This window comes from Henckelia pumila, chromosome 2 (genome assembly GCF_033568475.1).
Source record: "Henckelia pumila isolate YLH828 chromosome 2, ASM3356847v2, whole genome shotgun sequence".
NCBI lineage: Eukaryota > Viridiplantae > Streptophyta > Magnoliopsida > Lamiales > Gesneriaceae > Henckelia > Henckelia pumila.
In genome coordinates, this window is record NC_133121.1 from 5,805,380 (window position 1) to 5,831,989 (window position 26,610).

General features: G+C 35.1%; 4 protein-coding genes across 6 annotated transcripts; 1 reads left to right on the forward strand and 3 right to left on the reverse strand.

Moving 5' to 3' along the window:
• Window positions 1–1,735: 1,735 nt before the first annotated feature.
• Window positions 1,736–5,915, reverse strand: LOC140880840 (uncharacterized). Its single transcript, XM_073285655.1, has 5 exons — window positions 5,326–5,915; window positions 3,340–3,376; window positions 2,609–2,845; window positions 2,468–2,515; window positions 1,736–2,302 (listed from the first exon to the last, which is right to left on the reverse strand). Exons 1-5 carry the CDS (start codon window positions 5,628–5,630, stop codon window positions 1,901–1,903), a joined length of 1,029 nt encoding a protein of 342 aa, XP_073141756.1. The 5' UTR covers window positions 5,631–5,915; the 3' UTR covers window positions 1,736–1,900.
• An 868-nt stretch (window positions 5,916–6,783) lies between these two features.
• Window positions 6,784–7,546, reverse strand: LOC140885099 (uncharacterized). Its single transcript, XM_073292029.1, has one exon. It carries the CDS (start codon window positions 7,420–7,422, stop codon window positions 6,979–6,981), a length of 444 nt encoding a protein of 147 aa, XP_073148130.1. The 5' UTR covers window positions 7,423–7,546; the 3' UTR covers window positions 6,784–6,978.
• A 2,518-nt stretch (window positions 7,547–10,064) lies between these two features.
• On the reverse strand, window positions 10,065–19,152 carry LOC140881633 (uncharacterized). Of its 3 annotated transcripts, none has more exons than XM_073287101.1 (21): window positions 18,726–19,152; window positions 17,592–17,738; window positions 17,172–17,347; window positions 16,089–16,196; window positions 15,072–15,242; window positions 14,427–14,990; window positions 14,260–14,334; window positions 13,913–14,041; window positions 13,762–13,836; window positions 13,450–13,659; window positions 13,097–13,249; window positions 12,801–13,015; window positions 12,554–12,671; window positions 12,310–12,442; window positions 12,031–12,226; window positions 11,841–11,946; window positions 11,617–11,757; window positions 11,410–11,535; window positions 11,182–11,296; window positions 10,461–10,890; window positions 10,065–10,367 (listed from the first exon to the last, which is right to left on the reverse strand). In XM_073287101.1, exons 1-20 carry the CDS (start codon window positions 18,922–18,924, stop codon window positions 10,490–10,492), a joined length of 3,558 nt encoding a protein of 1,185 aa, XP_073143202.1. In that variant the 5' UTR covers window positions 18,925–19,152; the 3' UTR covers window positions 10,065–10,367; window positions 10,461–10,489. The 3 variants fall into 3 exon arrangements, with proteins under 3 accessions (XP_073143202.1, XP_073143201.1, XP_073143203.1); XM_073287100.1 differs by having other exon boundaries at window positions 10,066–10,367; window positions 17,592–17,744; XM_073287102.1 differs by lacking the exons at window positions 17,592–17,738; window positions 18,726–19,152 and adding an exon at window positions 17,457–17,567 and having other exon boundaries at window positions 10,067–10,367.
• Window positions 19,153–22,778: 3,626 nt separating this feature from the next.
• LOC140885048 (uncharacterized) lies at window positions 22,779–25,802 on the forward strand. The gene is made up of 4 exons (XM_073291964.1): window positions 22,779–22,842; window positions 22,959–23,390; window positions 24,881–25,092; window positions 25,314–25,802. Exons 1-4 carry the CDS (start codon window positions 22,779–22,781, stop codon window positions 25,800–25,802), a joined length of 1,197 nt encoding a protein of 398 aa, XP_073148065.1.
• The last annotated feature ends 808 nt before the right edge of the window (window positions 25,803–26,610 follow it).

The window sequence follows — 26,610 nt, forward strand, 5'->3', positions numbered from 1 at the left end:
TAAAAAATTCACCTACTCCACCAACTTGGACACCCACCCGACTGTTTTTATTCCAATATAAAGTGAAATTAGTAGCAAATAGAGGTGTCAAAACGGGCTAGGCCCATCGGATTGGCCTGTCCGCCAAACAAAATAGGTCGGTTGTGTTGACGATTTCTCAATCCGCCTAAAATTGGGCAGGCCCGCCCCGCCCCACCTAATGTTTGGTTGTGATGTGTTGCGGGTTGGCCCGCCAAAACTCGCCAAATTACACGTAGGCCCGCTGGGTTGGTCCGATCCGTCATCTAAAATAGGTGGGTTAGGTTGGTATTTTCCCAACCCGCCTAAAAGGTGGGCTGGCCCAGGCCGGCCCGCCCGTTTTGACACCTCTAGCAGCAAACGTTTAGGGCCGGCCCGCCCGTTTTGACACCTCTAGTAGCAAACGTTTAGGATACGGTCTTGATTTTGGTTGCTGATGATTTCAATTCCTGGTTGGTTTTGATTCGAGTTGAAACTTATTTATTTTTTAATATTTTGATGATGAAGAAAAAATAAAAATATAACACCACGACTCGTTAGGTTATGCGATTAATTAATTTAATTATAAAAGAATTACATTACAAAGTTTTACGAATATTTTATTTTTTTAAAGTACATGGATTAAGAAATTTAAATTTTACGGCTTTAGTGGCGGTTCTAACTTCTAAATGATTACCGTTTTGGTTTCTAAGAATCGAAATCCAAATCCTCAATTTCGATGGGGCATTTTGTTAAATGGACTTTTTTTAAAATATATATATATATATTTTAAAACACAAATTTGACCTCAGTGTATTTCATTAATCATTACACAGGAGAGGTTTAAATTTGGAAAAAAATTTTGACCGAACCTAGAAAACTAAATCTTCCGTTTCCCATTATGCAGAATGTTTTCCACCAGATGATTTGGATCAATAGACCCGTGCAAATTTTTTTTACAAAATATAGACACCGTGAACGAAAAACGCATAAATATCAAGTGTTGTATCATGTGTTTATTGTTCAAGAGGTTTATATGTTTTTTAAAAAATTTGCACAGACCTGTTCATGCAAATGACCCTGTTTCCACCTGGGTCTCTATTTGAATGAAATCGTGGTAGGATCTGTCGGAATCTTGACGAGAAATCACTTTCTTTCTGGCACAAGCATGCCACTCCAGTAGCAGTGTAGCACCTACTCTCCAAAACTCCCCACAACCCAAAAAAAATTGGGGTTTCGTTCTTTCTTTTTTAAGATATTAATTAAAAAACCAATGCAGCCGTGGGTGCAAGATGAAATAATACTGCTACTACATTTTTCATCTCTTACTCAATGTCCGCAACGGTTGCCTCACAAACTTCATCCATGCAGTGTGTTCGCCCTTTTTGCTGGACTTGCCTAAAAGCTGCAACAAGACTCTATGAACTATCATTACACGTCTCATATATGTGATCGATGAGATAAGATTCATTCATATTGGTGCACCTTAGTTCTTAGAGACATGAATACTTTGCGAAAAAATAGAGCAGGAGTTCATATAGATGAATAATCAGAACAGTGTACAATTCTTGATTTTAGTTTCAGTTCATTTTGACCCACAAACATGGAGGGCAACCTATGACAATTAAGATATACATATTTTAAGATGAGAAGGAGCTGAAACTGCAAACCGAACACGGAACACCATCAGACGATGCATGATATTTTACACGAGAACAAGACAGGGAGTTTTTATGTTTTCTCAGGTCAGCTTATATATCATTCAAATAACTTACTTTTATAAGCATGTTCGACATGGTACATAATCGGGACCCAGAAACCGTCCAACACGGAAATAATGGGTTGCTGCAATATACCTTCTTGAATGAAGCCGGCAGCACGATTTTTTGTGGAATTCAACTGATCACCATATCAAGCCTTTTCTCCTCCTAAATCTGTCAACACGATCAGTACTCATTCTTGATTTTTCAGGAACACTCGATTTCTTAGATTTGTCCAGTCGGCTATCCAAACTGTTTCTTGAAATTTCTGGAAGATCTGGTGGTAACTCGATCGTGTCTGCAGTGTTACTTTCTACTGATTTGCTCTTATTCTCAGGCTCTAATGATGCTGTTGCTGAACCATTGGGTGCTCGTCTTAATTTTCCAAGAGCCAATACAAATTTTTTCAGATGTTTGATGAACTCGGGATACAGTTCAAGATTGCAATGTCCACCGCCATTTATCCATATAGGATCGTACTTTACATTGCAAAGCTCCCAAAGCTGCTTGCCATGTGAGCAATCAACAACGTCATCTGCTGTGCCCTAAATATTGACGACAAATTAATTAGTACATAATATAATTAAAAATAAAAAAAATCGAGGCAAGTCCATATGATAATGATCTTGAGAAATCCTTAGACATTTCATGGGGGAGGACAGAAAGGCAGGGATAAGGTGTATCTTTTAAACGAAATAAAGAAAACTTACATGAATAACAAGAATTGGACAGTTTATTCCACCAATTTTGTCAATATTCTGTAATTAAAAAAAAAACTTTGAGTGCTAATTTTACAAGTTTCAATTTGCAAATTAGGTTATTGAATGATGCACAGCAGCATACAGCGATACCTTATAAATATCGAACCAATATGTCCGTTTTACAGGGTACAACACCCGTAACCCAGATAAAATTGGACTGTGGAGGACAACCCCTCTCAGGTCAGGTATTCGTGCTGCAAGATCAATGGTGGGACCACTACCAACAGATTGACCATAGAGTATTAATTGGTCGTCTTTAACCCCATATTTTTCCTTGAGGCACTTGTATACGGCATCAATGTCTGCGTATGTATTACATTCAGTTGGCTGTTTCAAATAAAAGGGATGGATGGGTTAAATTTGACCGGACCAAACATACAAGCACTTGACAGGTAATGCTAAATTTACAAATATGATATTTTGACTTGTTATCCAGTCTCCTGATTAACAAAAAATACGAAAAGATTGTGATGCGAGGGAAAAAAAGGATATCTTTCTACTATCTGGAAACAGCCCAACAAAAAATAAGATTTCATTCCAAGCTCCTATTGAAGCTAACCATACTACTATCTTTGTCAAATTGTGCCTAGCCAGCTTACAAAATGACATTGATATTACACGTGGAGTCAATAAAATAATAAGTTTTCAAAACAAAGAGAGTAACGAAAACCATCATCTTATTATATTATCAACCTTTCAAACAAATTTAATTAAAAAAAAGTGGGGAAATTTTCAGTAGCAAACATTTTGATGATGGACATACTGCTGCCAATCTAGTGAACCAAGATAGATTTATATTGTGGTGAAAGCATTCATCTGACCTTTCCAGTGGACTGTCCATAGCCTGAGTAATCATACCTGAATATGATGATGAAATTAGCAAAAGAACTACATTATGTAAGAAGAAAAAATATCGCATCGTCAATTTAATGTATCACAATGTTGACAAAAGCTGCACATAGGCAAGTTTGATGGGAAAATTGTGATAAAAGGGAGACGGCTTTATTTACTGGCAAAGTAGCCCCAAGATTGAGTGCCCTTTTTTGGGTAAGATGGTTAAAAAAAACCATGCTCTGTGATAACAAGTTTCTTTGTGACTGGCATTATTTGAAAGTAATGATGTTGTGCCCGCTAACTGATAACTACCTGCTGTACACATAAAATAGATGGAAGAATCAATTACATCCACTTTCAATTTGCATGGAAAACATTGTGCCAATTTAATTCATTTCTTTCAAATAGGAGTTAGGGACATATTGAGTGCAGTATGAGAAACTCTCATCTTTTCTATAGTTTTGTATAAACTAGGGGCCACTCCAAAGGGCAACGTAATGAAGACTACCGGAGCAATATCATATGGTGACTAGAATTATTAGTAAAGGAAATCATTTAGGTTCAAAGGAAAGGTAACTTGGTGAGAAAAAAGTAACCAGATTAATACAAGTGGCATGTGACATTCAATATACACCTTTTTGTTTCTTCAAGTGTTATTATAATCAAGGGTGATGGTAATGAATAAACACCAACATTTGGAGGACTTAGGTGTTCTTCTTTTTCTCAGGACAAATATAAGAAAAGATGTTTTTATGACAACTATCAATGAAAAAGTACGATTGATACAAAAAAGAAAGACCGTCCTTCATCCACCATCAGAAAGCTGAAATACTGACTCAGTAGAAACAATAATATATGAAGCAAAGAGTTCAGTTCTGAATTCAGAGTCATTTACATTTTGCTTAAATCAAATGACAAACTGTTTCACAATCCAAACATTGTCCACCATTCATTTCGAAATGCCATCACCAAGCCACCACTAAGACATAAAATCCAAGTCTATCAATCAAGAAATTCCATTTATGGTGCAATTAAATGATGAAAGATCAGTCCACCAAAAATGCTTTTTTAATTGGTCAAAATATATGCTTCCTAAATCAAGGTTGTCATTTTCATTCATTGATATGATTCACAAAGTAGGGACATCAAGAACTACACCAAGACTATAATTACACATGCTGGTACAGAAGTTTGTCTTAATACATTCACTTGTATGGTGGGCATAATCGAAAGGTTAACACATGCGAAACTGTCCACCATTTTCATCTAGCTACAAGGTTGAATGCCACATCATGAAATACAAATTTTCAGCAGTGGAGATAAATCGAATGATTGCAAGACCTAGATGTACTACAGCAATTTTGCGCCCATGGGAATACTTATTTGAGAATTCAAGTTTGCAACTAAATAAAGACAAGATATCTTGAAGAAAACTTCATGGCATTGATGTAAATTCTATTACAGGCATTTTTCAGGGAACAGTATCTTTAAAGGAGCATGTGTTCCTCCTGATTCCATTCTTTATCTTTTTATTGCATGCATTGATTTCGGGCACTAGTAATTCTTACCTGATGTGGGGGTGATAGTTGAAATTATACAAATTTCAGATAAAATTCACGTGGGACGCATATATATGTACTCCAGTGACTTGAATTACACGGGATATACTAGTATGTGACAGATAACTAAAATTAATCCACTAAGAAATTGTCATTCTTAATTCCCAGATTTTATCAATCCAAATATATCCTCCGAAAAGAATTATTCTTCAAAAAGAATTATTCTCATTTATATTAGAATATAAGTGGATGAGAATAATTCCAAATTTCCATCAAAGATAAATAAATTGATTACAAAAAAATTAAACCAAAAGCTTTGCAGCATCAGTTTTCCATATTCGGCAACCAAAAATCAAGGCGACCACTAATTAGCGAAGCAAGCCCAAACATTAGAGGACGAATTCGAAATATTACCCCATCAGATTGATGCGAAGACGGATGCTGAGCTCGACGAAAAGCTCAAACATCTGACCTAAATCGGCGGCGTTACCGTGGGAATAGAGGAGAGTCGCAATCGCCTTCGGGTGGCTGATGTGAACCGCCACCACGTCATTCCCTTTACGCGTCCTCAGCCTCAAAACGTCGACGTCGTCCCTTCGAGGCACCTCCGGAATACACAGAGCCCCGCCGCACGACTCGTCCGCCACGACCGTGTACGACGGCGGGGTCGGAGGGAAGAAAGCGAACTTAGCAGCGATCGACGAAGTAACTCCACCCATTGCTTTCTACAGAAGCTACACGATGATTCCCTTCTCTGTGGTGGTCCAGCAACTCAATTGCACAATTCATAAAGGAATCTGTTATTTTCCTTGACAATCTCTTCTTACTTTTTACCTCCTACTATTTAAGATCTCGAATTCGGAAGGGATGCGCAATCGGGAAATAGAGTGAAGCGGCGGCGGCGAGGCGGCGCGTGGGAAGAGGATACGATAAGTGAGAGTGGGGGAAAACGAGCGAAGTAGATGGAATCTGGCCCGGATTTAAAGGGAGTTTGGGATTTAAGAACGTTGGGGATTTTACTGCATGTGTCGCATTTATACTTTGTAATTATCAATCAATTATTATTATTATTTTTTATTTTATCAATTATTATTATTATTATTATTATTATTATTATTATTATTATTATTATTATTATTATTATTCACATAATTAATAATTGATTATAACATAATGTCGTATTATGTTTCTTAATTGTAGACATCACTTCTAGTGCAATAAATATCTTATACACTAAATTTTGTTCTTATATCAAGTAACTAATAATACCCTTTTTATTTTTTGAAAATGTAAATTTAAAATACTCAATAGAATCATACGGCAAGCGAATGAGGTCTTGACCTAGTCGTCAAAACTGAGGTCATGAGATCACGAGGTCTCAGGTTCGATTCCCGCTGATTGCGGGTAGATTTTCTAATTTATTTAGGTAGATTTAGCTAATTTCTTAGCTCGTGACAAACACGTCTCGAATCCATGCTTAAATCTCGTCGGTTGTGCGAGCAAATTTCATTCTTTATTGTTGCAATATGATGTAATTTCGATATTCGATACAACTTGTACTAAAAAAAAAAAATAGAATCATACATCAAAGATGCCTTTGTATTATATTCACCCGATAATCTAAAAAAAAAATTGAATATATTATGGTTATATATAATATATGAAGGGTGGGGGGAAACCTAAATTAATTAATGAGTGAGGATAGGGTGGTTGCCCAATCTGTCTCAAAAAAATTATTAGGAATTGAATTGGGGATTCATAATTGACTACTTCAAGATTCTCTATTATGACTATGTGGCCACTATATAATATTTTATGTCTTTAAATGAAATTCTACATATTCATTATAAATAAATGTCATGAATTAAATGTTCTATGAACACACTTTGGACATTTCCGCCGGATCCACATATACATTGGGATCGTTGGATTACAAATTTTAGATACATAACCTACAATATATATACATGATCAATATTCATTTGCATGTTAAAGAAATTTAGCGAGAAAATCGAGTAAAATAGCATACATAAATACAAATGTCAAACAAATTTTCGAACACTAATGTTATTCGGGTATGACGACCAGCAAAGGTCGCCAAGCTTTTCTCATGAGTCGTTGCCGAAAGGTAGCTGCTGGAAGATGTTGAGATCGTGCACGGCCTCCGGCACCACCGCCCGAGGTCGGCGGCGACGACCGCCTCCTCGCGACCGGGGGCGAAGACATAACGAACAAGTCCTTGAGCTTGCGAGACACAGAAAAGGCCTTCTTCCCCTTCTCAGATGGGCTCCCTTGGCCGCCGCAACGCGTACGATCCGGTGATCTTCCGCAGCGAAGATTCGGCGGAGTTCTTGCGCCGCCGCCGCCGCCTCCATCGACGTGACTGAGAAGCATCCGGAGAGTCTTCCTGCGGCGGAGGGGGATGGCTGGGCTGGTGGATGGGCTTCTGGTGGGGCTACTAGCCACCGTACACTTGGTGGCTAGCATCTTGAATCTGTGGAGAGGTGCCATCGCTGTGTTTTAACGGAGGAAGAAGAATGTGTGGATTGATAAAGTTGGTATATTCATGTAAAGCGAATGTGTGAGCACATGAGGAAGGGAAAGGGAACCAAAAGAGAGAGAGAAAATTGGGGTAGTGGAATAATAACACAGAATACGGATGGAGCCTGGGCTCCATGTGGGTATATTATAATAATTGAATGCACCAAATTCAGAAATATAATTAAATAAATCTTGATTGAATTTCGAGTTGTCAAACGGTTCATACCCGTTGAATCGGTCAATCTCGTCACATAAAACAGATGAATTATATTAATGATATTTTGATCCATTTCATCAAATTAAACACGATTTTGACTAGGTCGATCGGGGTGTTTCATCCTGTCACATAGAATATATGAACCGGCTAGGTTGGTCATTTTTCGAACAGTCAAAATGGAGTTTTGACATGCATTATATATGACAATAGACAATAGGGTCGATAAACTAGAAGGGTAACTGGTAGGATCTCGATTCGAAAAAGTAAAGGTTAATGAAATGCAGTAGAATATTTATTTCATTTTTACTCGTGCCTTTCCCCTGTATTATTTTATATATTATATATATATGTGTGTGTATCATGGTAAAAAATTGAATTATACTTAAAGAGAGCTCATCTTCTTTTATTTATTAAGTTTCTTTTAGCGATTTATTGAAGTTTGAAACTCGGCCCAATTTGATCCCTCGCAAACCCAAATCCAACTCCAACCAATAACTCAACTTCCAATTAATTAGAGCTAGATCACTCATAGACTTCCTCATTTTTTGTTGGCCCAATATGTCTTCGATACTGTTTAAGAGAGAGTTTGATGCAATTAGCCCGTATGATGATCAAATATATGACGTTATAAATTATTAAATTTATAATGTCTAGACATCTCTCGATTCAACAATGGCTGAGATTATAATCGAAACCTAAAAATCCTCATTTTTTGTTGGGAAACACGGGCAGCATGACAATAACCGTAGCATTTTTACAACAAATAATTGTATATTAATCCGTAATGGTATAGTCTTTAATTTAAATTTAATTCTGAATAAATTACGCATTAAAATAATAATTTAAATCTAAAAATATTTCGAAATTTAAATTTACTCAGGTCATAATTAACTAAAAACAACATGAGAGGAATAAATATATTAAAACCACAATATTCGAATTTCATTTCATTTCATTTTATTTTACTATTAAAATGCATGGTGATGCATGACAGAGTCTCAAACGCAAGAGAAACTTTGTGTATCGATCCATTTCCCGGCTAGCAAGAGGGTGAGGCGACGCCGCAAGCGGCGGCGACTTTTTTGGCGTTGGGAGATTCCACATACGGCCGGAGAGTTGGATTCCTGAGGTAGCCGCAGAGACAAGGCCTTTGCTCCCTCAGCTTCCGGCAGCACTCGGCGGACGGAGACTGCGACGACCCGGTTATGGCCCCGATGCACGGGCTCAGCTCCAGCGGGCTGCAGGTCACCGCCGTGGTCCCATGCACCGCCGCACCCAGCAGGACCACCGCCACCAGCAGACACCGGAGCGCCACATGACTTGATGCTGCATTAGACTTGTTCATTTTTTATATATGCACGAAAATGGTGGAGAATTGGAGTGCGTTTTATAGGAGGAGAGGGTGGGTGAGTTGAGTGGAAAATTGGTTGATCACACTGAAAATTTTTTGACACCTTTGAAATTATATGCATATGTTAACATCATTATTTTATTAAACGAAGTGGTCAAAATAAAAACAGTATGTCCTCTAATTGTTCAGTTTTAAAAAATTAGATAAAAATAGAGAAATATTTATTTTTGAAAGTATAGGAACATGGAGTATAAAATAAGGGTAAATGTACATTCGATATTTATATCTATCATATCATGACATTTTGTTATTAAATAACATAATTATATCATGAGCTTCTGAAATTTGTATTGAATTTTGTGATGCAAGAATTGATGTACATATCATGATGTACATGTAACATTAGTATGAAATATAGCAGTACAGCTCTAATGAAATTTTAAACCATATTTTTTGTTAAGAGAAGAATAATTGATAACAACATCAACAATAAATAACCTGAGATTGTAGGCCATGGTGTTTGTGAAATGAGAAATTTATATATTTAAAAACAAAAAAAATTAAAATTTTAAGGAGAATTGTTGGATAACAATTTTCCCAAATGTCATGTAAATTTCCTGACCTGGGACCTAATAATTTAACCGTCATCAAAATGATGGTGACGAAACAACGGAAGCGCCATAAAAGTCCAACAAAAAAAGGACTTTCGGTCTATACTTTGATTCAGTCAGCTGCAAACTGTACATCAATTTATAAATTAATTAATTCACTAGTGTGTAATAACTGTTTGAAAAAGACATTGTGGACGTGTTGGGTGGGGCGACAAATATATACATACTTTTTCCATTTTCCAAATGTTAATGTTTCCCACTTTTGATTTTGCTTTGACAAATTCGATAAAGGTTCCCACTTTTGACTATAATGATTGGCATAATAAGCAACATTAAATAAACATTATTTACCGAGCAAGGAAAGTCCTGCAAGATTAAAATTTGCATATTTTGTCAGGTAATTTATCGACTTACACTAGAAAATGGAAGAGCGAGATGGTGAAAAGTGAAAACCAACCCATTTTATTATATAGATTAATTTTAAAAATACAAATTACAAATATTTTAAGTTTTGCCGCTTCGAGAATTTTCCAAATTTACAAACATAAAATTTTTAAAAAATTTCTAGAGGAGCAAATGTGTCCGTCTTTGTTATATTGGTATCTGTATGAAAGAATATGAGTTTACCGGTCCTTGAACAAATTACTTGTAACTTTTCAATCTCTTCCTTCATGCATTCAGCTCTGCATGACTCGTGCATTTCCGCAAAAGAACTCATCCTCCACTATATATAGTGCTGAATTGGGCTCATATAAATTATAATATCAATCAAGTGTTGTCATATAATAAAATTCGAAAACTGGCGGGGAAGAAGAGAACATCGACGTACCAAAAATTTCAGGTCGAAAAAAGGCGTGCTCACTGGCTTTGCTGAATATCCTCGCTGCTCTTATTCCTGCCCCGGAGCATATCTGAAAAACCGCCCCTCATAATACGCCTGAATCTCGTGTCCTCGACTGGGGGTGGTGGTTGTGTGACGGGTTTTGGATGGGACTCCGTAGGATCTGGTGGGGGAGCTAAGGTTTCACCGACTTCCTTTTTCCCGAGGAGCCCACTTTCACCGAAAAAACTGGTGACGGAGGATGGTAATCCGAGATGAGCACCCATCACCTTACTCAGAGCATCGAATGTTCCACCCGACCTTTCTTTTAGTATGATTTCTAGAGCTTCCTTGTGTGCTGGATCAAGAGCATCCGTGTCTTTTAATAAATTTTGAATTGCCGGAAGGAGGAAATCGCGAACGCTAGAAGACGGGAGGTCTGTATCGAAAAATGGAACGACAAATTATAAAGAGAAAGTGCAAATTGTATGCAATATTGGCATTATATCCTTGTACAAGGCAAACAATATTCAGCATATGGAGGAGACTCGGTAACCATGCAGTTGAAGATTGCAGAATATAACATCACAAGTAATACTCGTGATAACAAAACGATCTTGACATTGAATAATGGGAATACTCTACCGTTTGGGCTAAACATAAAATTAATCATCAGGAGCAAACATCTAACATTATAAGAACTTTTCAATTAAAGGGAAGAGTTACAGACCTGTTGCATCAAGAGCACGAATTGATTCACAAAAGGCATTAGCTCTTTCCTGTCGACGTGTTATATCACTAGAAGGGGGCGGCGATAAAGTGAATTGAAAAATCTTGGAGAGGAGATGTGAAAAGTGTTAAAGAAAAAATAGTGTATTGGTATTATGAAATGTTAAGAATGGGCAAAAGTTCTCGAAATATGAAGGAAAATATGCGCCTAAGAACGGTACTGAAGGATATAATCTCGAAGCCTGTCAGTAGTATGAGGTACAGAGACCACCAATGCACGAACCACAGCAATGGTGGCTTCATGTGATCCGTCTTCCAGAAATGCATCCATCTGTATGCGTATCTTGTCAACAATCTACAATGCAACTTGGTTAGTTGATTACATTAATCCGCTCCATGAAGTTGGCTAGACCATAATGCCTAATAAATTGCATACTGTGTCATTCTTAAAATGTTGTGCCACAGCTCCAAAAGCATCTATGCTCGCATACTTCACATTCAGGTTTTGGTCAGAACCAAGAGTCACAAGTGCAGGTAAAACTTGAGCGGAGGCAACCTTAGAGTCGATATGCGGCACCTAGGAACCAAGATATCATAAACTTCTGGCAAAACAACCATGTTAAGAAAAACAACATTCCTTCAGAAAGAAAAGAAACTCACAAGGACTTTCAAAAGGTTTGCAGCACTTATTTTTAAATTTACATCAGAACTCACAACCATTTCCCATAGGATTTTTAATATCATACTGTGGTGGTCTTCAAAGGTACTGCATCATAAATATGCCATGAGTCAGCAAATGAACTACACATACCCATGAATATAAACTTATGATTTATCCGCAGGTAACTACCAGATAAAGCGGACAGAATTGGCAATATCTTGCTTTGCTGGTTGACCATCCTGTCCGCTACTTTGAATCAACAAATTCCTCAAGTACTCAGTCAAGTGGTCACGCTTGCTCGGGTGCCCTAGTACGCCTGCAAGAAGAAGCGGTAGGACACACATTGTGGCAATTCTCTGACCCATTGCAGTTTGAGGCATCAAACCTGTGATGACAGAAGACATGACATTTTGAAGTAAAGTTAGCAGCTAACTGCATAAATAACTTTTAAGATCCAACATACATTACCTTTAATTTTTGACCGCACTGTAAAAGGGAAGTATTTTAAATCACCGATATCACCTATGGCTACCAAGAACACCGGCAGCATTATGCATGTCAGATAAAAGTCCCCAAATTTCCCAGCAACTGCTAGAAGAAACTGCATTTCATTCCAAAAAATATATATTTGAATAAAAGAAAGAAGAAAACCACAGATAAGAGAAATGAGAAACGCCACTACAAACTCAAATTCAAAAGGAAACCAAAGTACCCTTGTGATTCGATTTCTTATATTATCTTCCTTCTGAGGCAATAGAGAAGACAACTGAATCAAATTGGGAAAGCACTCAGTATGAAGCCACTCAAATGCGGGCCATTCAGCAGTTTCCCTGAAGAAAAAGAAAACTTGTAAGCACTAAGACAACTGTGGAGATTCTTGATCGATACAATGACAGCTTAGCAAAAAAGGAAATGATAAAACAGGAAATCAAGGAAAGAAGCCTGTGTAACAGGCTTACCCAGCATAAAGCTCGAGCAAAGAAGGAGTGATGGACTTTCCCGCAGAATCTAAAACTGAAGAAAATGGGCAAGTATCGAAAGCTTTCTGATGAACATACGGGAGCAGTTCAGCTAGCAGCCGCAACAGAACATCGACATTCCAACGTTCCCTTTCACCTAAAACATGAAGATGTGACTCAACGGAACCTTCAACCCCTGATAGAGGCGGACAACGCTGGCAGACAGAATGTATCAGATGGATATAATATGGAAGAAAAGGCTCAAATGACAAATTTTGTGCAATATACAACTGTACCTGAGCAGAACCCAAAATGTGAGAGAGCAAAACTCTTAGGATATGATCCAACATATTACCCCACTGTATAAGAGCAGGAACCAATTCCTTCATCGTAGTTTCAACAACTATACCAGATGAATCGCAAATTAATTGAAACATCATCTCCTCAACCTATCAGCAAACAAATGTGAGAGAATTAGAGTTAGTCTTTTGTCTTGATCTTTTGTGCTTTTTTTCAGTGTTAAGCTTCTAATCATATGACCAGGGAAATGCTCCATTCCGTAGGGTCATGGAGCTTACATTTGTAGGAAATCCTGTCAAGTCAGATATCTTCTCCATGATTGCCTCGAAGCATATTTAGTGAGGCTGACCTTGAAATATTTATCTGTATTTGGGAAGAGCGGCAGCAATAAAGCCAGATTATGAGCAGCAGCCTCCCTGACAACTGTAGCAGAATCCTCAATAAGCTGTTGCACAATGGACAAGATGAGGGAATCGCGGATCTCTGGCCGCACAAATTCTGCAAGCTCCCCGCATGATTGGGCAACAAGCAACCTACGCTCCTCATACATGTGATTAATCTATATGAATAGAATCATCAATTGTCAGAAAAAGAGTATAGGCTCAATAAATAGAAGTAAAAAAAAATAAAAATGATGCTGGCGAATTAAAATGGTTCTAACTTGTTCCCAACACTGGGGTAGCAGTTCTGTTTCTGTTCTCAACTCTCCAACATTTTTGGCAAGAGTAACACACGCCTGTAACGATAAACAAATTCATCAGTGTGACCTTCAAGACATACAAAACTGCCACTACTAACTTTCAGATTCTTACACTCATTATAATTCGTCTTTGCTGCTCATCTGGACGCTTTATTAGATTGAATAATGTGTGGGTCAAGGAATCTCGTGTATCACTCTTGGGATGACGCTCAATTGCGCACATAATCAAAGGAAGTAGCTCCTATGAAAGATGAACTTCAATTAATTTGATGACAAGCAAAATCTAAAAGCGCATATAGTATTGCTGCAATTTAGCAACAATAACCAAAACTTTTTGAAGAACATACAGAAAAATACACAGGCACTTCTTGATAGCGCACATGGTATCACAGAAATTTTAGGAACAGTAACTCAAAGTTATTGATTCTTGAAGTGCATACAGAAAAATACATAGCACACCTCTCGATGGTTGATCAGAACATAAGGCACGATTTTAGGCAATGAATTTGAAAGTATCTGAATGGTTTCCAAACCCTGACATCAGAAATAAATTCAAGGTGTTAGCCTAGTAAGAAAATAACCAGGTCATCGAAATTGGCATGCTCAGAAAAGGAAAAATAACTTGCCATTTTTTCAGCATTTAATTTAGGTTCAAGGTTGTCTGAATTTGTAATTCGACCCTCGGTCTCTAAGGCAGATTTTCCATTGTCCCCTATAGAATTTTCTTGTTTCTCAATTTGTTCATTACCACCAGAAGAACTTAGCAACTCTTGTAGCAATTTCTCAGATTTGATGTTTGCAGCATCAGAATCATTTGCTGTCAATAGTTGAGCATTTTCACTGTCTAAATCTGCTAATTGACCAACTATAGGACCTATATTATCGTTTACCCATAGGGGATCCTCAACATTATGAGCTGCCCCATCGCTCACTTTTTCTGGCTTGACTGATTCCATGGAATCCATATTCATCAAATTGTTAGCCTTTGACATCTCTATTTCATTCTGAAGTATTTCTTTTTCTTTATCAGGCCTTGTGAAGGATAGAGATGGCGAGAGTGCTTTATCAGATGCCAACATCAACTTTCCGGATTGAGCTCCTTCAATATGCATTTTCAGGGAAGTTATTTCAGCTCTACAATCATTTAGTTCTGTTCTTTGGCTTTCCAAAGTCTTCTTCAAATCTTGAACCTGACACACATTCATCGCGACATTTAATGAATGCAATAAGGAAATAAATATATAGACACAGGACACAAGTACTATATTTACCAAGTTTTCTCTGTCTTTGATATCTTTCTGCAGTGTCTCCAATGATTTTGTCAACATTGCTACTTGTGTATCAGACATATCCTTGCTTTTTAGCAAAGATTGCTTATCCTTTTTCAGTCTGTCATTTTCTTTATGAAAAGACTCGTTTTCTCGGAGCATAGTTATTTTCTCCTGAAGTATATGGCAAAGATTAGCATGACAGGTTCAACAAAAGAAAACACATTTACATAAAAAAAGATCATCATATAGCAGGTGAACTCATTCAAGAAAAAAATTGATAAGCTAATAGAACCTTCAATAAAATATCAATTTCTTAGATCTTCTTAAAATGAAATATCTTATGTAAATACAACTGATTAATTCATGATATACATTAAGAGCTGTAATCACATCACATTGTTTGAAGACGCCAGCTAAGCAAAAGAATTATAGTCTTACAACTTTTAAACCCATTTTGAACTCTAATGCTGCCTAAATAATGCAATCTGTAGATCTACATAGCTGGAACTGTTATAATGTTTACACATAGAAACCTAATAATGACCTAAGTCAAGGATGGACACAACATGCTAAAATCACTGGCTTCGGATTGTTGAGCTTTCAAAGCTGGACAATGTGAGGTCTGCAACTAAAAGTGCACAACTATAAGTCAATTCCATTATAAGCGGTTGTTTGTCCAGCATCAGTTCCAGTACAAATGATGAATGTCCAATAAGCTTGAGTGACTTCCCGTCTGTTAGGATCTTCAATCCCATAATGAAAATAAGAAAACAAAACAAAGAAATGCATACAAATATGAATCCGAATAGATGAAAAACCCAGGGTAAAGCCTCTGTCACTCCCCCAGCTATGCTACTCAGTTACCAAATGGAAGATATGGGTGAGTCACGGATCAAAATCAAGTAACAAGGTATAAAAGTTTTCTAACCAATCTTGAGGCCTGAAAACTAAAATCAATGGTTTTTTAATCACTTTAACAAAAGTAAGGAAATTTCTTCATTCGAACAGTCAAAAAACCTCAGCAGCCTCAGCGCCAGAAGAAAGATATTGGTAGTAATAATGTCGTAGGGCATCTGGAATGCACGCAGGTGAGTTTTGCCATTGATCCAGATTCTGGTCAGTGACCTGTTGTGGAGGTTATGGAAATCGATAGTAAATCAATTGAAATACATACACAAAATGACAATTAATTAGATAAGATATACAGATGGCAACTATGTTCAGCATCTTCCAAAATAGATTCCAGTTAAAGGCATTATTTATCATTGTGATGATAGAAAGGAAAATGGGACTCACTTAATAATAAGGTATAAGACTCATTTTAAAGCAGTTGCTGCACCCATGCTAAGCTGAGGAGGGTCATTTTGTCCCCCTCAACTTTTTAGAGATCCTTTTAAGCTTTTATATGAGGTAGAGATTGTTATGAATGAACCCAGTGGAGAAGAGGGTTAAAAGTTTAAGCATCCTGACTAGTTCCAGCTAAATATGTTCACTAGTCGTAAGAATAAATAACAACTTTGCAAAAGAAATCCATGTCCTTGCCATTTGTTCTTAAAAAAATCGAAATAAATTCTGCAGTTACCCATACACGATTCAACATGCTATAGATCTGTCATAAATATTTGACTAGATTGATTTATAAGTTTCTGACAGCGTCCGTCGCAAGAAAGTATCCTTTTTATGATATTTTATAAAGTTGCGAGAGAATATCCATAAACTTTCAACATATAATCTGAAGAAGGTTCTTCTAAATCGAAGTACTAGCTGTTCAAGTTTTTAGATCACATTCATTTTTAATCAATCAATTTGATGTATTTACAAGCTTACATTAGAAAAATGTCTTTAAATTGATATTCTTCTTAACTATGAAATTGATATGTGCGCACAAGTGATGCAAAACATTGGTTCTAGGAGAAAGTTTGAAATGGTCTATGAGCTGGTAGAAATGAGATTCTTCAGCATCTTGGTTAACATTGCTTTTTTGCAAACTGGCAAAGCCTTGGCACTAAGTTATGCTTCCAGGTCTACATCTCAATAAGTTCTATGCCTTTCCTTTGCGTAGTGCGTAAAACACTAATCAGAAGAAATTAGACCGATTACCTCCTCATAAAATGTCATCGCAGTCAAGCGATAACCCGCTAAAAGTAAATATTCTTTCACTGCACAGTTAATATCCAAGCGCTCATTATCCTTGAGGGGCCCCAACTCCGAGAAAGACACGTCCTTTTTTGGCTGAACAGTAGATCCGTTATTTTCAGAAGTACTGCCATTTGGATCTGATAAAAGATTAAAAAACATCTAAATTCATAAGAAAAACTACACAAGAATGGCATAAATTCCTGCATATACTTATGAAACGTTAGGCATTGGTAAAACCTACAGAACCTCTGACACAATTTCATTCTGGAAAAACTTGAGTGACAGGCCACTTCTCTTTCATTTGCCCCAAATATGTTTTAATATCAGTTAAACATAAGTTGGAATTTAAATTTAATTCAGTTTCAGACTTTCAGTAATTACTGCTTGATTCAATCAAGTTGGAGTCAAATTTCCTCTGCAACTCAGCCTTCAGCTTAAGCATATCTTCTTGAGCTAGACGAAGCTCATAATCACTGACTGCCAATTTTTCTTCTAGTGATTCCTTTTCTTCAAGTAAACTCTGGGGGTCTGCAACTGTTTGCATGGACAATATAAGCAAAGAAAACAAGTGAAGGTCAAATCGCATATAAATCTAAGATAAAACACAAGACCCAGATATTTAGGTTCAAATTAATATATGATCATAAAATCGGAGAGTAATTATGCAGGTGGAACCAGCAACAACGAATTATGGTTGCCATAAAATAACATGCATGATACCAAAATGTGATTGCATGCGAGTATACGTGCACACAAACATAGGGATACAAAAAATCGCACAAAGTTCTGATGCATATATTTGTTAGTTCATCTATCATTGCCCTAACAGCAACATCATACACATTAATTAAACAGAATCACAGTGAACAGTTAAAAGCTAAAATCAGACCAGAACTTGGATGAATAGGCTTGCGCCACAATATATGTCACTCGCTAGTAGCACAAGAACACTGTATAATAAATAGATGATGATGATGTTTTTTATGGCCTGACGAGACGACATATACAAGATTTCAAAATTCAAGCTTTGTGAAAAGATTAAGACCTAATTGGATGTGTGCATTCTTCACCGACTTCATTAATAAATTAGTAAGATTAAAAAAAATGTTTTAGCTTGTATGTCAGCCAGGACGCTAAAAATCAAAATTTTTAATAATATATTCCAGCTACTTAAATCTACATTGTAATTGAAGCATACAACAGCAGCAGCTTTCAAGACACCAAATTGTTCTCCTGATATCATATTTTGCTTAAAATGCTGTCCATCAAATTACACAGCACTAAAGTACTAATCATGATCACAAAGCAGTTCAGATTCCAATTCTACGAAAAAGACGAATAAAAAAAAGTAAGCAAACCAGGCAAATCATTACTGCAAATTCAAAACAGCAGAATCAGCGTTACATGAAAGAGACTATCTAAAGAAACTGCAAGAAGACAATGTCACAATGCCATCACTCTTCCGGGTATTTTCCCGTGCGCCCGTGTTTTCGTATGTGTATGCACGGAACTAACCTCGTAGGGAGTTCAGACGGGAGATCTGATCGGGAGGAAAACGAGATGGATCGGAAAAGAATTGCTTGAGGCGAATCGCCTGGTCGTGGCGGCCATCGTCGAGGAGCTCGTGGAGGAGCTCGAACGCCGAGAGGAGGTAGTTCTCTTCCAGCAAGAAATTCACCACGCAATTGCACAGCGACGAGCTCTCCACGTCCATACCGAATTCCTGGTCTCAAATCGATCGCCGCGTATCGGATCAAAGCCTATGCAACGGCGAATCGTATCTCATTTTGGAGCGAAGCTCTCGGTGAGATCTGTGCAGCGTAAATTCAGGAGAATTCAGAATGCTCAATATCAAATTCTTTGACTGTGAATGCAATTCACTGGAATTTGCAAACTGCAGTCGAGTCGTGTCGTGTCGTCACAGAACACATCATTTTACCATTCTGATACTGATATATCTTATGTTGGATACCTGATTAATATTTTTCAAAAATATTATATATACTAACTATAGTGTCACACGTGTGTAACTAATAAAATGTGATAGTATCAATTGTGAAAAAAATTAGATAAATGATACGAAATCAAAGAAATTCATTACAATAAAGCATAAAAATTTGACTGAGATATGAAAGAGAAAAAAAAAAAACAGTAGCAACACACCGTTGCATTGGTGAAGAAACTTCCTATCTTTGCTTGATATTTTGGCTAACAGAATTGGACGATTGAATTCTTTTCTATTTTGTGAAAAAAAGTTATTATGGAGACATGGGAAGGTGAGAGAGATAATGAAATAGGGAAATAGAGGTAAAACGTAAGAAAAGAGTTAAAGTGAGGGTAAAATGAAAAAAAAAAACATGGTGTCCTCTTGTCACACCAAATACGGTTATTATATACCTCTCAAGTATTATAATACAGTATAGATGCATCAAAAAAAATATTATATATATTATATATATCTATACATCTATACAATATTATAATGCAATAAGATGTTAGTGTAACCGATTTTTGTCATTTTAATGGTTAGACCAAATTACCCCTACTATTATTCACTAAAAATAACATATCATTAGTTCATTACCCAACTTTCTCACATTCTTCACCATGTTATTTTCTTAACTATCTCTTTTGTAATAATGAGAAATAAACAACGTTAATATATATATATATAGGATCGATTTATATATTATATCACACTTGCAAAGTATGTGCTTAGATGCTAGTACATATAAATTATTAGGGATTTTTATTTTTAATTGAAAAAAATTTATTTCAAAAATACCTCAGTCCTTGATGTTGTACATGAATACTGCAAAATTATGTCAGTAAAAGCGTCAACGGTCTATGACAAACAAGGCTCATTCTATGCTGCACCGAATGAATTTCACCCGGTGTAGCATCCACCGTTTATTGGCCCGGGCCAATGAATGGCCCAGATTAATCGGATGAATTTCACCCGGTGAATCATAGAAGCATCCGACAAACAACGAACGCTGCTGATTATGTGTCACCTCTTATTTTACGATCACTGTGAACTGAAATGATCGATGTACTGCACATTGATAATTTATTTTCACCCGCACGATTTTCGTAAAATTATTATTCTACAGGGTTATTTCCATATTGAATGATATACGGGTATGTCAATATTTTATTTATAAGTTATAAATATATACCTTCAACGTTTAAATTGAATTTCCAATCTATAACCTATATAAAAGAGTAAATAAAAGGGCAAAGTTTTACGATTGTGAATTTACAACTTTGCTCTTTTATTCACTCTTTTATCTACTTCAACAATGTATGTACAAGGGTATAACGGTAAATATATATACACAATTCATTCATAATTCAAGGGTATAAAAGTAAATATATATTTGTCATTCATTAATTAGTAATATAAAAATATATATTAAGACAAAAATAAATAAAGAAAATTAAATACATAGATGTGCCCACCGTTTCTGACTAACTTAAATACAAGAAATTAAATATGTGCCCACCGTTTCCCACGTTTGGTGACTAATAACTTAAATACAGGAAATTAAATATTAAATAGATAATAAAAAGTAGGCCTACCGTTTCAGAAGGTTTGCTAAAGAGATTGAAATTATATACATGAGAGCACCCACTTCATCCCCTTCAACGGTTCCAAAAATTTGCCACTCTAAAATAATGGGCCCGTTTCAGAAAACCTATTTAAAGACATGCGATTTATTGTTTAAGAAGGTTTGCTTTTAATCAAAAAAAAAAAAGGTTTGCTAAATAGATTATATTGAAATTGAAATTAAATAAATGAGATAACCCACTCAGTCCTCTCCAACGTTCCAAAAAAAATACCCAGTGAAAGAAGAAGAAACGAAGGAAGAGATAAGCGATTGTGGTTGCTCCGGCTGTGGCTTGTCAATGGGTCGAAAACCATCAATTTTCTCTTCAAAAATGTTTGCGTATGCTCTTGAAAATTAACACATTGTTTATGTTCTTGGTGTTTGTTATCATTCTCGATTTAGCATTTAATTGAACACAATTGACTAGGAATTTTGCTTCCTTCGCTATTGTTATCTTACCTATGTGTTTTGATCCATCAACTTTTCTTCTGTGGCACAGTTATATGAGTTATTAGTTTCGTACACTTTAAGCTCAAATATCTCAAGCCTTCATATGTTTTTTTGGTTGAATTCAGCAGCTCTTTCGTCCAAATTGTCTGACGAGTTTCCATTGAATTTGTTTCCATGTTTAAACATTGCTTTGAAAATGAAATGTTGTTCTTTCTTCGTTTTTTTTATTAAAAAAATATTTTGCCATCTCTTTTGGGGCGTAAATCACTTCTTCTATCTTTGTTTATCAAATTCCATGGAAGCCCATCTTGATTTTAATGGAATATGAGTGTATATTGGACTGAATTCGACAACGGTAAGTTATTTAGAAGCAAACTTTCATTCTTGTGCGGAGCCCATTATAATGGCAGAGAAGAAAAATTGGCAAAATTGTCTTCCATGTTATCTTTTGTTTCAAATAGCAAGGACTGCTCAAGACCGAACTAATTTAATAAAATTTTGGCTGCCAAAAACCCAACAATCTAACTCATTGAATAAATTAAGATGAATCTGCAGCGGCTTAATAAGGTATATACATCCATTGAGAGTTAGAAACTTGGAAATGGATTGTCCGCTGATAAAGAAATATATATATGTATACATAATTTATATTGAAATAATTGCATAAACAGATAAACTTTAGTAAGACAACCAAAAAACAATGCAATGATCTTGGAATATTAAAGTCTGAATATTTGATTAATAGGTTTCCAACGTTCATGAATTGGCTTTTTGTGTTTTCATGTTATCATCTGATTCCATGTGTTTGTACATTTTCTACACAGAATGTTGTTCAATGGTAGTACTGCTAATCCTGTCGATGATATGCACGAAAAATATTCAGCCCCAGGTATATTTTTTCACCAGGATATTGTGGATATAGTGGATGTCATATTTTTCCAGCATGTTTATCTTCTCAACTGTATAGATATAATGTTTAGGAAAATCTGCAGGAAATACCTCAAAATCCATCAAACCTGTTTCAAACTATTCAAATCTTGAGATTGAAAAACGCCGTCAACGGATTCAAAATGCATCAGAGTCAAGGAGAAAAAGAAAACGGTGAACTTTTTTTCATAGAAGCTAAGTGTTTTTTTTATGTTATAACTAAACAAATAATAACACTAATTAAATTAGCACACACCACTATTTTTTTTAATGGGGATTGTTACATTTATTTCGTTTTATTGTAATTTTTTCGGTCATTATATAATATGATATGTTCATGGCTTACATTTTATTTACTTTACCAGCACTGTTTTATTCAACGGTGATAATTCCTCACATGTTGATTGTGCAACCAAAAACTCAACCTCCCAAGGTATTATATAACAATCAATTGCATTGTCGTGTAACGTTCTTATCTCAATTATATTAACTGTATGTATCGTAGACAATACTCTAGAGGCAACCAACTTGATATCAAGTTCTTCATGGTTGCTTGATCAAACAAGTTCTGAACTGATCGATGGAATTAAATAGAGAAAGACAAAGAGATTTTCCTACCTTGCTTAAAGCTGTTAAACATGAAGGTAAAAAATTAAATCATTAGCTGTACATATACACTCCAATATATTAATAGATTTGTTTATTCTTTATGAATTATAGAATAACATATTTATAATTTTCCCATGTTAATGTTTTGAAGGCACGATAGAGTTACGTGTGATCAATTCAAAGGATGTTTGTCGTCACTGTGGGGCAAAAAAGTTTGAATTTGAAAGCCCCACCTTTTGCTGTGATAATGGTAAAATTATATTAGCTGACACAGCTATGCCGCATGAATTGTTTGAACTATTTACTAACACACAATCTCAAGAAGCAGAGAATTTTCGAAAGAGGATCAGAGTATATAACAGTTTATTTTCATTCACTTCTTTTGGTGTTAAAGTGGACAATAATCTTGCTTTTTCAAAATGTGGAATCTATACATTTAGAGTGTTAGGACAAGTGTTTCATACGCTCCCGCCCTTGAATCCTCATGAGGGGAAACCATCTCATTTTCAGTTGTATTTTTGGGATAACGACAACGAACTGGATAATAGGATGAACGTATTTGACAATGCTGATGTTTATGAAGGTACTATGAAGCTATTAATGGATGTCATGAAAAAAAATCCATATGCTGAATTGTTGCACAGGATAAATGATTTTCCCTGTATTGAAGATGTAACCCTTCAAATATGTAAAAATGCTGGAGTGGATCAGCGATGCTACAATAATCCTACATCAGATCAAGTTGTTGCTATTTGGATTGAGGGAAATAATCCGAATATTTCATATATAGGGATATAGTACTTCATGGGTCTGATGAACAGAAACATAAGATAAAACATTATTTTGAATGTTACGATCCCTTACAATATTATCCACTTCTTTTCCCAAACGGTGAAAATGGATGACACCAAAACATTCCTAAATTTAAGAATGACAGTTCTGTTATGCAATCACATCATACTACAAAGAATCCAACAAATTTTTCATCGGTGGAATCTATTCTTCGCCCGGAAGACACTGGTACATTTTTTTTTTAATTTTTAGTATTTATTCTTCCATATGCTATATAATTATGTCGATGATAAAATTATGTTGTTTGATTCAAAAAAATAAATTATTATTTCCAATTTAGATGAAGATAAACTTATGAATGTGTATTGAAATTTATATAGTCCCACAATATACAATTATCTAGGTTTTTATAAGAATGTTATACTCATCATCATCATAATCATCTTGACTATATCTGAAAATTAAATTAATTCTATTAAAAACAATTGTATAAAATAATAATAATAATTATTATCAGTTTTATTATTATGATTGGCTTTGTTAACTTCTTTGGTTTATTCAATATTTACAAATTAAATTTAATTATAATTATATTTTTTTATGCAAAAATTAAATTAGGTTTAGATTTCGATCTAGATGAACTTACAAATGTATTGAAATTATATTTATTTACTATCACAATATACAATTAATAATTATTTTTAAACGCATTATTTTACTCATTTTAACATTATATATATATATATGTGTATATATATATATATGTTATAATTCTAGATTAAATTAAATTTGAAAAATTCAATATATAAGTAATAATAAGAATAATAAATTTATATTCTAGTTTTTTAAACTTATTTTGTTGATTAAATATTTTTAAAAAAATATTATTAATTATAATTCAAATTTTATGTTCTACATTTTAGTTTAAATAAAAATTAATAAACTTATGTACTTTTATACATGTTTTCTGAAAATTGTTTAAATTTGTCTTGGTTACTAAGAGGTTATTGAATATTAATGAATAAAATATTTTATGTACAATATCTTACTGTTGTTTTGTGTTATAATTTAAATGGTCAGTTTATAGATTCGATCTTGTTAATTGTACTTTCATATTTTTTTTAAAAAAATTTAAACAAATTTTTACCGTATATGCAACTGTTAGAAGATATAGCAACAAGATGGTTTCTTGTCGTGAATACTATTGTTATAAATTTCATATGAGAAATAATAGTCCATCGGTTCTTTTATACTCAGGGAGATTGTTTCAACAATATGCAGTTGACATGTACATCAATCTTGAGACGACTCGATTAGATTATTACAGAAACAATCAAGCTGAATTGAGAGCAGAGTATTATCAACGCATTGTGGATAACATCAATTGTGGACAAAATAGAAGAAGTGAAATTGGTAAAAGAATTGTACTGCCTGCTTCGTTCATTGGAGGTCCAAGAGACATGCGCATAAGATATCTAGATGCAATGGCATTGGTACGGAAGTTCGGAAACCAGATCTATTTATAACAATGACTTGTAATCCGGAGTGGAAAGAAATAAAAGATAACTTGAAAGACAATCAACGAGCTCATGATCGACCAGATTTGACATCTAGAGTTTTCAGAGCAAAAGTACAAGATCTGAAAAAAGAAATAACTCGAAAAGCAGTATTTGGAGAAGTTTGTGCTTATGTTTAAGTTGTTGAATTCCAAAAGCGCGGACTACCTCATATTCACATGTTGGTCATACTGAAGAAAGAACATAAAATAAACAACACTGATCAATTTGATGATTATGTTTCGGCTGAACTTCCCCAAAAAGAGAAAATTCCGAGGTTATTTGACCTTGTTGTGAAGCATATGATGCATGAACCATGTGGGCATTTGAATAGTAAAAACTCTTGCATGATCGCAGGACAATGCAAGAGCCATTATACACGGAAGTTTTGTGAGAGAACGGTACAAGGAGAAGATGGTTATCCTATTTATCGGAGAAGGGACGATAGTCAAACAGTGGATGTAAGAATAGCAAAGTTAAATAATCAGTGGGTTGTTCCCTACAATCCTTACCTTCTTATGAGATATGATTGTCACATAAATGTTGAAATTTGTTTCGGATTGACTGCTGTTAAATATCTGTACAAGTACATTTACAAAGGCCATGACAAAGTTGATGTGCACATTGCATCAGGAAATGAAGTTTAATTTTTCAAATTATATGAATATATATATATAACATCATCATAAACAACAAAAAATATTACCAATCTTTACACAACACAAAGAAAAAACTTTTTGTCCTACTCACACAATCATGGAGAAATCTGACATTCATCTTATCAATTCATTACAAGCAAATCAAAAGAACGTACATATTAAGGTGCTTGTTATTCGACAGGTAAATGAATACTCCACAAAGCATGGTACAAAAATCTGGAAACTAATATTCTTAGATGAAGAGGTAAGTTTTCAAGCTTAACTTTATTATAAAATAATCATTTCCAACTTACAAATTTAAAAATACTTCTTTCGTCAAACATTTTGTTCTCAATGTTTTTTTTATTAGTATTACTTTAACTACTTCCTTTGTTAATTTCTCTACATAAAAATATTATTGAGATTAATTTTGTATTAACTTAATTTACTAAATTTCCTTTTCATTTGTTCAAGGGTACAATGATTCAAGGTGTAATATTTTCAACCATTATTCAACAATTTCAAGATCAATTGAAGATCAACAAGAGCTATATTATTTGCAACCCGATTGTCCAGTCGATAGACAAAAAATTCTCCAATGTGAATGACAAAATCCAGCTTCAAATCCAAAGAACAACGACTATGCATGAGGCACAACCACAACTACAAACTTGTAGCCTAAGTTGGGACTTTAAAGAATTTTCTTATTTGAAATCAACAACAACCATTGATGATGACCACGGTAACTGATCTATCTATAATTGCTTTAAATAATTGTGCTACAAAGTGAATTTATTAAATATCATTCCCATTTTAT

What these genes read in the sequence shown, in the direction of transcription:
- LOC140880840 (XM_073285655.1), bottom strand. Translation starts at nt 5,630, where the DNA reads ATGGGTGGAGTTACTTCGTCGATCGCTGCTAAGTTCGCTTTCTTCCCT. An exon ending in CTTCGCATCAATCTGATGGG is followed by an intron (nt 3,377 to 5,325) that starts GTAATATTTCGA and finishes CATCATATTCAG; the next exon opens with GTATGATTACTCAGGCTATG. An exon ending in GTCCAATTCTTGTTATTCAT is followed by an intron (nt 2,303 to 2,467) that starts GTAAGTTTTCTT and finishes GTCAATATTTAG; the next exon opens with GGCACAGCAGATGACGTTGT.
- LOC140885099 (XM_073292029.1), bottom strand. Translation starts at nt 7,422, where the DNA reads ATGGCACCTCTCCACAGATTCAAGATGCTAGCCACCAAGTGTACGGTG.
- LOC140881633 (XM_073287100.1), bottom strand. Translation starts at nt 18,924, where the DNA reads ATGGACGTGGAGAGCTCGTCGCTGTGCAATTGCGTGGTGAATTTCTTG. An exon ending in CAACTTGATTGAATCAAGCA is followed by an intron (nt 17,348 to 17,591) that starts GTAATTACTGAA and finishes ATCTTTTATCAG; the next exon opens with ATCCAAATGGCAGTACTTCT. An exon ending in TACCCCAGTGTTGGGAACAA is followed by an intron (nt 13,660 to 13,761) that starts GTTAGAACCATT and finishes CTATTCATATAG; the next exon opens with ATTAATCACATGTATGAGGA.
- LOC140885048 (XM_073291964.1), top strand. Translation starts at nt 22,779, where the DNA reads ATGGAATTAAATAGAGAAAGACAAAGAGATTTTCCTACCTTGCTTAAA. An exon ending in CAATGCTGATGTTTATGAAG is followed by an intron (nt 23,391 to 24,880) that starts GTACTATGAAGC and finishes AACAATATGCAG; the next exon opens with TTGACATGTACATCAATCTT. An exon ending in ATCTAGATGCAATGGCATTG is followed by an intron (nt 25,093 to 25,313) that starts GTACGGAAGTTC and finishes GAATTCCAAAAG; the next exon opens with CGCGGACTACCTCATATTCA.